Raw genomic sequence first — 12,980 nt, 5'->3', positions numbered from 1 at the left:
CCCGACTCTGTGAGAGGGCCGATGACATCATGTGACTCTGTGAGAGGGGCGATGACATCATGTGACTCTTTGAGAGGGCCGATGACATCATGTGACTCTGTGGGAGGGCCAATGACATCGTGTGACTCTGTGGGAGGGCCAATGACATTGTGTGACTCTGTGAGAGGGCCGATGACATCATGTGACTCTGTGGGAGGGCCAATGACATTGTGTGACTCTGTGGGAGGGCCAATGACATCGTGTGACTCTGTGAGAGGACCAATGACATCGTGTGACTGAGGACTAATGACATCGTGTGACTGAGGACTAATGACATCATGTGACTGTGAGAGGGCCAATGACATCATGTGACCCTGTGAGAGGGCCAATGACATCATGTGACTCTGTGAGAGGGCCAATGACATCATGTGACCCTGTGAGAGGGCCAATGACATCATGTGACTCTGTGAGAGGGCCAATGACATCGTGTGACCCTGTGAGAGGGCCAATGACATTGTGTGACTCTGTGGGAGGGCCAATGACATCGTGTGACTCTGTGGGAGGGTCAATGACATCGTGTGACTCTGTGGGAGGGCCAATGACATCGTGTGACTCTGTGGGAGGGCCAATGACATTGTGTGACTCCTTAATTAGGAAATAATTCAATAAAATATGTAATTAATAAATGTAGTAATTCTGGAAATATTCATAACCACCTACTGGCCAAGACTAGAACTGCACAGATAATGGCTCCTATAGAAGAATACAGACTACAACGTGAAGAAATCCGAAAACGAAATATTTATTACGAGGTGTCATGGACATAACCTGATACAGAAATGAGCGGTGTCCTTTGATGGGTCAATAATGGGTTAGAGGGCATCCGTGTGGCACAATCCTCGTGGCAGATGAGAATGTGGCGTTGACCGGTGACTGCGTCCGGACTTTCTACAAGTCTCTATATAGGGGAATGGAGGAAGAGGCGCCGCTTGTAGGACGCAGCAGGAAGAGGCTGTGACTGGAGGTGACGGCTATAAGAGGGGCGACTGGCGGGCTGGAAGACGAGATGTCCAGACTGTAGACTCCAGCGGGCAGGTCAACCAGGCTCCCCCGCGTCTGGAGAAAGGAGAGAGAGCGGCGTATAAGGAGAGGATCACACGTAGCGCCAGGTCCTCGCCTCATCGCCGCGGGTGTGTGAACTGTGCCGATCTGCCCTTATAATAATCCGACTTACTTACCAGCAAGGAATTCCGGTCGATAATCCGGCACATGTTAATGTTACTTCCTGCTGCGATCATGTGACCTGCACCCAACCAGCGACAGCCGTACACCTGAGGGGGAGTCTATAATAGTCACATGCGCAAAATCATCCCAGTTATTTACTACGTGAGATGTGGAGGACTTACATTGTCATATACTCTAGTCACATCTAGAGCTGCATTCCCAATATTGCTGGATTAGTTAGCAATCAGCCTCAATGATCTGACACTTCTATCCCGCTGCTGGTTCAGGGTCTGTAGAAAGCGTGCTCTGCTGTGCTGCGGGGTCGGAGGGTTTCCCAGAATACACTGCAGCGCTGCGTGAAGCTTTGATGTTAGGCCTCGTTCACACAGAGGAAAATTCACGCAGATTCCAGGACATTTTCCACGTGGGAATTCGCCTTGTAAAATGCCTCCCAGTGTTTTCGATGGGAAACCGCCCCATTGTTCACACGGGCGGCATGTTCAGCTTCACTTCTTGACGCGGTTTCTGCGCCGTATTCCATGCAAAAATAACGTTCGGTAAGCCACACACGGATCGTTGAATGGGTCTAATTTGCGCAAATTACTGCAAAACCACGGCAGAAAACACAAGGGTCAGCGGTAAAAATCCTTTGTGTGAACATGCCCCTATGGTGTGTATGTCAGCTCATAGAATACGAGTGAGCAGAATTGTGAATGCAGCTCTGGATGTGACCGGAGTAAAAGACATGTATGTAGATAAGGAAAAACAAAGTATTTGCAGGATAATTCCACGTTCTCTGGAGATTCATCCTGTAGGGGCTCGTTCACACATGCAGGAGGTTTCACGAACCTAATGCAGGGGCTGCCAGGCAGGGAAGCGGGCGCCGCTGCTCTTGGTGAGGTTTCCTGCACCCGGTTGCTTGTCTGGGATATAAATATTTGATGGGATTATTTTTAGGCCCAGCTGACGGGCGGGTTCCCACTCACCTGGGATGGTCCTCGGTGGTCATCGGGCACAGTCTGTATTTTCTGTCCGGTTTGCGAATCCCAGACCTGGGCACAAGGACGGTAAAAACACAGACCAGGGTGAGTAGAGGACATCGGGCGGACATGACGCGACGGCTTCACGCAATAAGGGGAGGAGGGGGATTTACTCCTAAAATCAGGAACTCCCCAGTAAATATAAGGGTATGTTCACACCGGCTATTTTCGGATGTTTTTCCCGCCGTAAACGGCCGAGTAATTGGCAGCAGAACGTCTCCAAATATCGCCCATTGATTTCAATGGGAGAAACTACGTTTTGAAAAACAGCCGAGTAAAAAAACACCCGCGAAAAAGAAGTGCAGGTCACAGCGAAAAACGCGAGTTGCTAAAACAATGAATGAAACGCGTGTGAACGTCGCCCCAGTCCTGCAGCCGCCCCCCATGACAGTCTATTCAGTCATACTTGTATCTTCGCTGTATCTGATTCTAGGTAATCTGGGTAACGACCAATATGGCCGCCATTACACCTCCCTCAATCCTCAGGAATGCGCCGGCTGCCTCCTCACCTGCAGATTCTCCTCCTTCCGCCAGGAGCCGATCAGGATCTGCTGTGTGTCCGGATCGATGTCTAGAGCGTCGCCGCACACGTGGGGCCCGGAGATCCTCCTGGTGAGGGGAGATGAGGGATTTTACCGTTTGTTCCACGTTTAATCAAATAACGGCAAGAGCGTCGCTCGCTCTTCACCGCGTGTCATCTCCTCGCCGTTACCTGAAGGAACGCTTCTGTCTGATGTCCCAGAACTGCGAGAGAAGAGAAAAAGTTCAAACAAACTCCTCCAAAGTCAAGGGGGAGGGGAGGGGGCCAAAAGAAGCCGTCTGCAAAGCAGCGCACTCCTCTCTAGTTATTGGCTAAGAAGGATCACCTGACTCCACGCCCCCTTTTGTTAGCCTGTCAGGTGATCTCTCTAATCCAATCATCGGGGAGGGATACGCTGCTTGGCATGTGGCATGTGCTTCCTTCCTCCCACAAGGTTAATAATCCAAGTCTAAATTTACTAACACGACCCCCCAGGACGGGTCTACAATCCTGGGGTATAACAATATAATAAAATATATCTACGTGTATATAGATTCTCTCACCTGGACAGTGTCGTCCCAGCCTCCGGATATAAAGTTCTCCTCGCTTAGAGGGTGGAAGGTCAGTCCGAAGATCCGGGAACGATGTCCGTCCATCACAGACAAAGAGGGGCTGGGGGAGGGGCCGAGGATGAATGTAGAGACATGTAATATGAGAGGACACAGTATATATATATATATATATATATATATATATATATATATAAGATATTATAATAATGGATATAATATAAAATACTATACACGGCTGAAAATCCCGCTCCGATTTCCGGACATACATACATGGAAAAATCTCTGCTACTTGTCGCTGCCACTAGGGGGAGATCTATATCTAGGAGTCATGTATACAGATCGCCCCCTAGTGGTGCAGGGTGACATCCGCTGCTCTGACCATGAACTGGCTCTTTGTCACTTCTGTTCCCTCATATGCAATTCAATTTGGACACTTACAATTTTCGGGGGTATGGGTGTAATAAAGGACCGTCCCACTACTCGGCACAGTAATGAGAAACTGGGGGGGCTCAGTGATTTATTACCTGGATTTCCCAGCCGTCCCTTCCTCCAATGATAACAGCTGATAGGGGTCCCAGCACATGGACCCCTTGGATTAGCTCATCGTCAAGGGGTTGTCCAAAAAGACCCCATTTCCAAAATGGGCCCCTACATTCCAGCGTCTTATCTAAGTAGTCTGGCCCCTGACTGGCACTGGGTGATGGGGCAGATAGTGACAGGTACTATAGGGCTGGCGGGCAGGCGGTGGTACAGACCTGGGCTGGCAGACGTTCACACGCTTCATGGTTTCGGTGTCGTATACGAGGATTTCATCGCTGGACCCTGCTGTGAGGAAGTGGTCGCCGGACGGGCTGAGGGTGACGGTCAGGGTCTGTCTGTCTTCTCTGGCGGAGCGGACGCAGCTCTGGGTGGAGACATGCCAGAACTTCACCTGACCGCCAGCGTCTGAGGGGACAGGTACAGAGAAGGAGCTGTATAAAGCGCACTATCCCTTTAAGACATAGGAAAGACGGCAGAAGTGCGAGGAGCGCGGGATCTCACATGTGGCCAGGAGCAGGTCCCCCTTGGAGGAAGGTCTGGTGGGGTGAAATCTCAGCGCAGTCACCGGCAGACGTTGTGCTATAGACTGCTCGTCCTTAAGTGTGTGCACCCAGAGTCCGCCAGGCAGGGAGTATACCTGGAAAAGTGCAGAGATACAGAGCATTGCACACACACTGTACATGACATATAGCACTTCTGCAGAGCATTACCCCACAGCATTTCATGTGTTATATTACCTTTATGGTTCCGGTGATAAGGCCGACAGCCAGCAAGGAACCTGAGGGGTTAAACCTGCAGCTCATCACCTCCTCTCCACAGTCACTGGGGGAGAAGAAGGCGAGACGAACCACAGGAATAATGCTGTTTAGTTTAGAGTGGGGGAGAGGCCCATACATTACATTACTTATCCTGTATTATACTCCAGAGCTACACTCACTATTCTGCTGGTGGAGTCACTGTGCACATACATTACTTATCCTGTACTGATCCTGAGTTACATCCTGTATTATACTCCAGAGCTGCACTCACTATTCTGCTGGTGGAGTCACTGTGTACACACATGACATTACTTATCCTGTACTGATCCTGAGTTATATCCTGTATTATACTCCAGAGCTGCACTCACTATTCTGCTGGTGGAGTCACTGTGTACATACATTACTTATCCTGTACTGATCCTGAGTTACATCCTGTATTATACTCCAGAGCTGCACTCACTATTCTGCTGGTGGAGTCACTGTGTACATACATTACATTACTTATCCTGTACTGATCCTGAGTTACATCCTGTATTATACTCCAGAGCTGCACTCACTATTCTGCGGTGGAGTCACTGTGTACATACATTACTTATCCTGTACTGATCCTGAGTTACATCCTGTATTATACCCCAGAGCTGCACTCACTATTCTGCTGGTGGAGTCACTGTGTACATACATTACATTACTTATCCTGTGCTGGTCCTGAGTTATATCCTGTATTATACTCCAGAGCTGCACTCACTATTCTGCTGGTGGAGTCACTGTGTACATACATTACTTATCCTGTACTGCTCCTGAGTTATATCCTATATTATACTCCAGAGCTGCACTCACTATTCTGCTGGTGGAGTCACTGTGTACATACATTACATTACTTATCCTGTGCTGGTCCTGAGTTATATCCTGTATTATACTCCAGAGCTGCACTCACTATTCTGCTGGTGGAGTCACTGTGTACATGCATTACATTACTTATCCTGTACTGATCCTGAGTTACATCCTGTATTATACTCCAGAGCTGCACTCACTATTCTGCTGGTGGAGTCACTGTGTACATACATTACATTACTTATCCTGTACTGATCCTGAGTTATATCCTGTATTATACTCCAGAGCTGCACTCACTATTCTGCTGGTGGAGTCACTGTGTACATACATTACATTACTTATCCTGTACTGATCCTGAGTTACATCCTGTATTATACTCCAGAGCTGCACTCACTATTCTGCTGGTGGAGTCACTGTGTACATACATTACATTACTTATCCTGTACTGATCCTGAGTTACATCCTGTATTATACTCCAGAGCTGCACTCACTATTCTGCTGGTGGAGTCACTATGCCCATACATTACATTACTTATCCTGTACTGATCCTGAGTTACATCCTGTATTATACTCCAGAGCTGCACTCACTATTCTGCTGGTGGAGTCACTGTGCCCATACATTACTTATCCTGTACTGATCCTGAGTTACATCCTGTATTATACTCCAGAGCTGCACTCACTATTCTGCTGGTGGAGTCACTGTGTACATACATTACTTATCCTGTACCGATCCTGAGTTACATTCTGTATTATACTCCAGAGCTGCACTCACTATTCTGCTGGTGGAGTCACTATGCCCATACATTACATTACTTATCCTGTACTGATCCTGAGTTACATCCTGTATTATACTCCAGAGCTGCACTCACTATTCTGCTGGTGGAGTCACTGTGTACATACATTACTTATCCTGTACCGATCCTGAGTTACATCCTGTATTATACTCCAGAGCTGCACTCACTATTCTGCTGGTGGAGTCACTGTGTACATACATTACATTACTTATCCTGAGTTATATCCTGTATTATACTCCAGAGCTGCACTCCCTATTCTGCTGGTGGTGTCACTGTGTACATACATTACATTACTTATCCTGTACTGATCCTGAGTTATATCCTGTATTATACTCCAGAGCTGCACTCACTATTCTGCTGGTGGAGTCACTGTGTACATACATTACTTATCCTGTACTGATCCTGAGTTACATCTTGTATTATACTCCAGAGCTGCACTCACTATTCTGCTGGTGGAGTCACTGTGTACATACATTACATTACTTATCCTGTACTGATCCTGAGTTACATCTTGTATTATACTCCAGAGCTGCACTCACTATTCTGCTGGTGGAGTCACTGTGTACATACATTACATTACTTATCCTGCACTGATCCTGAGTTATATCCTGTATTATACTCCAGAGCTGCACTCACTATTCTGCTGGTGGAGTCACTGTGTACATACATTACATTACTTATCCTGTACTGATCCTGAGTTACATCCTGTATTATACTCCAGAGCTGCACTCACTATTCTGCTGGTGGAGTCACTGTGTACATACATTACTTATCCTGTACTGATCCTGAGTTACATCCTGTATTATACTCCTGAGCTGCACTCACTATTCTGCTGGTGGAGTCACTGTGTACATACATTACATTACTTATCCTGTACTGATCCTGAGTTATATCCTGTATTATACTCCAGAGCTGCACTCACAATTCTGCTGGTGGAGTCACTGTGTACATACATTACATTACTTATCCTGTACTGATCCTGAGTTACATCCTGTATTATACTCCAGAGCTGCACTCACAATTCTGCTGGTGGAGTCACTGTGTACATACATTACATTACTTATCCTGTAGTGATCCTGAGTTACATCCAGTATTATACTCCAGAGCTGCACTCACTATTCTGCTGGTGGGGTCACCGTGTACATACATTACATTACTTATCCTGTACTGATCCTGAGTTACATCCTGTATTATACTCCAGAGCTGCACACACTATTCTGCTGGTGGAGTCACTGTGTACATACATTACATTACTTATCCTGTACTGCTCCTGAGTTACATCCTGTATTATACTCCAGAGCTGCACTCACTATTCTGCTGGTGGAGTCACTGTATACATACATTACATTACTTATCCTGTACTGATCCTGAGTTACATCCTGTATTATACTCCAGAGCTGCACTCACTATTCTGCTGGTGGAGTCACTGTGTACATACATTACTTATCCTGTACTGATCCTGAGTTACATCCTGTATTATACTCCAGAGCTGCACTCACTATTCTGCTGGTGGAGTCACTGTGTACATACATTACATTACTTATCCTGTACTGATCCTGAGTTATATACTGTATTATACCCCAGAGCTGCACTCACTATTCTGCTGGTGGAGTCACTGTGTACATACATTACATTACTTATCCTGTACTGATCCTGAGTTATAGCCTGTATTATACTCCAGAGCTGCACTCACTATTCTGCTGGTGGAGTCACTGTGTACATACATTACATTACTTATCCTGTACTGATCCTGAGTTACATCCTGTATTATACTCCAGAGCTGCACTCACTATTCTGCTGGTGGAGTCACTGTGTACATACATTACTTATCTTGTACTGATCCTGAGTTACATCCTGTATTATACTCCAGAGCTGCACTCACTATTCTGCTGGTGGAGTCACTGTGTACATACATTACATTACTTATCCTATACTGATCCTGAGTTACATCCTGTATTATACTCCAGAGCTGCACTCACTATTCTGCTGGTGGAGTCACTGTGTACATACATTACATTACTTATCCTGTACTGATCCTGAGTTACATCCTGTATTATACTCCAGAGCTGTGCTCACTATTCTGCTGGTGGAGTCACTGTGTACATACATTACATTACTTATCCTGTACTGATCCTGAGTTACATCCTGTATTATACTCCAGAGCTGCACTCACTATTCTGCTGGTGGAGTCACTGTGTACATACATTACTTATCCTGTACTGATCCTGAGTTACATCCTGTATTATACTCCAGAGCTGCACTCACTATTCTGCTGGTGGAGTCACTGTGTACATACATTACATTACTTATCCTGTACTGATCCTGAGTTACATCCTGTATTATACTCCAGAGCTGCACTCACTATTCTGCTGGTGGAGTCACTGTGTACATACATTACTTATCTTGTACTGATCCTGAGTTACATCCTGTATTATACTCCAGAGCTGCACTCACTATTCTGCTGGTGGAGTCACTGTGTACATACATTACTTATCTTGTACTGATCCTGAGTTACATCCTGTATTATACTCCAGAGCTGCACTCACTATTCTGCTGGTGGAGTCACTGTGTACATACATTACATTACTTATCCTGTACTGATCCTGAGTTACATCCTGTATTATACTCCAGAGCTGCACTCACTATTCTGCTGGTGGAGTCACTGTGTACATACATTACATTACTTATCCTGTACTGATCCTGAGTTACATCCTGTATTATTCTCCAGAGCTGCACTCACTATTCTGCTGGTGGAGTCACTGTGTACATACATTACATTACTTATCCTGTACTGATCCTGAGTTATATGTATTATACTCCAGAGCTGCACTCACTATTCTGCTGGTGGAGTCACTGTGTACATACATTACTTATCTTGTACTGATCCTGAGTTACATCCTGTATTATACTCCAGAGCTGCAGTCACTATTCTGCTGGTGGAGTCACTGTGTACATACATTACATTACTTATCCTGTACTGATCCTGAGTTACATCCTGTATTATACTCCAGAGCTGCACTCACTATTCTGCTGGTGGAGTCACTGTGTACATACATTACATTACTTATCCTGTACTGATCCTGAGTTACATCCTGTATTATACTCCAGAGCTGCAGTCACTATTCTGCTGGTGGAGTCACTGTGTACATACATTACATTACTTATCCTGTACTGATCCTGAGTTACATCCTGTATTATACTCCAGAGCTGCACTCACTATTCTGCTGGTGGAGTCACTGTGTACATACATTACATTACTTATCCTGTACTGATCCTGAGTTATATCCTGTATTATACTCCAGAGCTGCACTCACTATTCTGCTGGTGGAGTCACTGTGTATATACATTACATTACTTATCCTGTACTGATCCTGAGTTACATCCTGTATTATACTCCAGAGCTGCACTCACTATTCTGCAGGTGGAGTCACTGTATACATACATTACATATCCTGTACTGATCCTGAGTTATATCCTGTATTATACTCCAGAGCTGCACTCACTATTCTGCTGGTGGAGTCACTGTGTACATACATTACATATCCTGTACTGATCCTGAGTTATATCCTGTATTATACTCCAGAGCTGCACTCACTATTCTGCTGGTGGAGTCACTGTGTACATACATTACATTACTTATCCTGTACTGATCCTGAGTTATATCCTGTATTATACTCCAGAGCTGCACTCACTATTCTGCTGGTGGAGTCACTGTGTACATACATTACATTACTTATCTTGTACTGATCCTGAGTTACATCCTGTATTATACTCCAGAGCTGCACTCACTATTCTGCTCTGTATTAGTATGGTGCAGGTGTCATTATTCCGGGCAGGTAACACTCACATCTCCCTCTCCAGGTGGAGTTCCCCCTCGGTGCTCGGTTCTGGGATGGATTCTTCGGGGTCTATGATGTCATCTGGAGTTAGTAGCTGGGTGGAGGAACGGCTTTGAACCCCACGGGGTTTGGGGGTCACCAGCATCCCGGACATAACTCAATGCTGTGTGCACTCTGCAAAATCCAGGAATAAACACGTCTGAGTATAGGTCTATGATATTGATGCAGGTAATTCTCCTGTCAGGACAGGCCGGGCCTGTGTATAGACACTGTGACATCATCTCATCAGGATATTATTACTGACACAGTGGGTTGCATGATATTCACAGCCAAGTTTTTTTATTCTCTTACCGCCCCTTTAAATTTAAAGGGGATCTCCACATTCGGCCCACAGGACCAAATATAAACTACGAGGTTATCCTGCAATATAATATGTCTGTGTCTGCACAAGAGAACCGAGCAAAGAAGAAGCTGAATACAACATGGTGGAGGGTCCCTTTAAGTGAATACTCATGAACACTGAGTGACAAAGTGTGGGTATAAATCACGTCCCGGCTGTAGTGAGGGGGAGGGCCGATCACACAGCGCAGCGTCTATTATAAGGTTATTACACGACATATTGATGCGATATATACCGAATAACGCACGGCGTCTCTCCTCTCGTCAGCGTCCTCGCGTCTCCTAGCAACCGTCCGGAAGTGACGTATGATGTGAGGGCGGGAACAGCAGCGCCTCAGAAAAGGCGGGAAGCGCTAACAGTCTCGTCGCCGGGATGTTTCTCCTCAGAGGATCGGACGACGTTATGATTATCATTCCCAGAGTTATGGAGTCCGGAGATTATTTATTTGTCGCCCGGGTCCTGCCTGTGTGAAGGTTTTCTCAGCTCTAAATATAAGTCAGATTGAAATGACTCCTACATTTTTAGGAAATTTGAAGGAAGGTTCTGTATTTTTTGCAAAGCAAAAACAGAATGCTGGTTTATATTGGAAACAGTCAGCAAGTCTGTGGAGACACCCCCACCTAAAACCTTTACTGAGCTCCGCTAATGTGTGTGGGGGGTTAATTACTGATAGATCAGAGGTCTGTACGGCACCTTAAAAGGGAACTCCAAGCCGAGTCATTTATAGCACATTCAAGGGGTCCCCATCCCGCTACATGCAGGCAGATAATGAATGGAGAGGTGGCCGGGATTAGGGAAGCAGCCGAGCTCACTGTCCTGCAATTCCCATAATCCCAGAACCTCCTCATTAGTTGTGTAACTGAAGGCGGCGGCCGGCGTCGCCCTCACCGGGCGGGACAGGTCCAGCGTAGCCCTGTGCTCGAGATTAATGGGGGTCCCAGAGGTGGAATTTTCATCTTCTCAGACTTTATGGCATAAATAACACCACAGAATGTAAATCACCAGAGTAAAGTGTGCAGACCCTGAACAAACAGGGAATGCTGGGAGATTGTAGCTCTGAAGCCAGCAGAATAGTGAGTGCAGCTCTGGAGTATAATACAGGATATAACTCAGGATCAGTACAGGATAAGTAATGTAATGTATGTACACAGTGACTCCACCAGCAGAATAGTGAGTGCAGCTCTGGAGTATAATACAGGATATAACTCAGGATCAGTACAGGATAAGTAATGTAATGTATGTACACAGCGACTCCACCAGCAGAATAGTGAGTGCAGCTCTGGAGCATAATACAGGATATAACTCAGGACCAGTACAGGATAAGTAATGTATGTACACAGTGACTCCACCAGCAGAATAGTGAGTACAGCTCTGGAGTATAATACAGGATATAACTCAGGATCAGTACAGGATAAGTAATGTAATGTATGTACACAGTGACTCCACCAGTAGAATAGTGAGTGCAGCTCTGGAGTATAATACAGGATGTAACTCAGGATCAGTACAGGATAAGTAATGTAATGTATGTACACAGTGACTCCACCAGCAGAATAGTGAGTGCAGCTCTGGAGTATAATACAGGATGTAACTCAGGATCAGTACAGGATAAGTAATGTAATGTATGTACACAGTGACTCCACCAGCAGAATAGTGAGTGCAGCTCTGGAGTATAATACAGGATGTAACTCAGGATCAGTACAGGATAAGTAATGTAATGTATGTACACAGTGACTCCACCAGCAGAATAGTGAGTGCAGCTCTGGAGTATAATACAGGATGTAACTCAGGATCAGTACAGGATAAGTAATGTAATGTATGTACACAGTGACTCCACTAGCAGAATAGTGAGTGCAGCTCTGGAGTATAATACAGGATGTAACTCAGGATCAGTACAGGATAAGTAATGTATGTACACAGTGACTCCACCAGCAGTATAGTGAGTGCAGCTCTGGAGTATAATACAGGATGTAACTCAGGATCAGTACACGATAAGTAATGTAATGTATGTACACAGTGACTCCACCAGCAGAATAGTGAGTGCAGCTCTGGAGTATAATACAGGATATAACTCAGGATCAGTACAGGATAAGTAATGTAATATATGTACACAGTGACTCCACCAGCAGAATAGTGAGTGCAGCTCTGGAGTATAATACAGGATGTAACTCAGGATCAGTACACGATAAGTAATGTAATGTATGTACACAGTGACTCCACCAGCAGAATAGTGACTGCAGCTCTGGAGTATAATACAGGATATAACTCAGGATCAGTACAGGATAAGTAATGTAATGTATGTACACAGTGACTCCACCAGCAGAATAGTGAGTGCAGCTCTGGAGTATAATACAGGATGTAACTCAGGACCAGTACAGGATAAGTAATGTAATGTATGTACAGTGACTCCACCAGCAGAATAGTGAGTGCAGCTCTGGAGTATAACACAGGATATAACTCAGGATCAGTACAGGATAAGTAATGTA

At 45.5% G+C, this 12,980-nt stretch overlaps 2 protein-coding genes across 6 annotated transcripts in view; one reads left to right on the top strand and one right to left on the bottom strand.

Moving 5' to 3' along the window:
* Positions 1 to 757: 757 nt before the first annotated feature.
* On the bottom strand, positions 758 to 10,886 carry LOC142656016 (uncharacterized). The gene is made up of 11 exons (XM_075830826.1): positions 10,733 to 10,886; positions 10,106 to 10,271; positions 4,613 to 4,697; positions 4,377 to 4,512; positions 4,091 to 4,280; positions 3,327 to 3,435; positions 2,956 to 2,987; positions 2,753 to 2,852; positions 2,190 to 2,255; positions 1,218 to 1,310; positions 758 to 1,095 (listed from the first exon to the last, which is right to left on the bottom strand). Exons 2-11 carry the CDS (start codon positions 10,249 to 10,251, stop codon positions 928 to 930), a joined length of 1,125 nt encoding a protein of 374 aa, XP_075686941.1. The 5' UTR covers positions 10,252 to 10,271; positions 10,733 to 10,886; the 3' UTR covers positions 758 to 927.
* The window catches only part of CABP5 (calcium binding protein 5), a 28,811-nt gene continuing 26,629 nt past the window's right edge, over positions 10,799 to 12,980 (top strand). For 2 of the 5 annotated variants that reach the window (XM_075830827.1, XM_075830831.1), the window contains exon 1: positions 10,799 to 10,970. The gene's annotated coding sequence lies outside the window, so the exon portion shown is untranslated. Of the gene's footprint in view, positions 10,993 to 12,980 lie in introns of all 5 variants that reach the window. The other 3 variants (XM_075830830.1, XM_075830828.1, XM_075830833.1) reach the window with 3 other exon arrangements.

This window comes from Rhinoderma darwinii, chromosome 6, assembly GCF_050947455.1.
Source record: "Rhinoderma darwinii isolate aRhiDar2 chromosome 6, aRhiDar2.hap1, whole genome shotgun sequence".
Classification (NCBI taxonomy): Eukaryota; Metazoa; Chordata; class Amphibia; order Anura; family Rhinodermatidae; genus Rhinoderma; species Rhinoderma darwinii.
Note: the sequence above shows the minus strand (reverse complement) of the source record. Positions and strands in the feature narration are given on the sequence as shown.

Excerpts from the sequence above, each read along its gene's own strand:
- LOC142656016 (XM_075830826.1), bottom strand. The coding sequence starts at position 10,251 with ATGTCCGGGATGCTGGTGACCCCCAAACCCCGTGGGGTTCAAAGCCGT. Across the intron at positions 2,853-2,955 it reads AGACAGAAGCGTTCCTTCAG|GAGGATCTCCGGGCCCCACG; the intron begins GTAACGGCGAGG and ends TCCCCTCACCAG. Across the intron at positions 2,256-2,752 it reads GGAAGGAGGAGAATCTGCAG|GTCTGGGATTCGCAAACCGG; the intron begins GTGAGGAGGCAG and ends CCTTGTGCCCAG.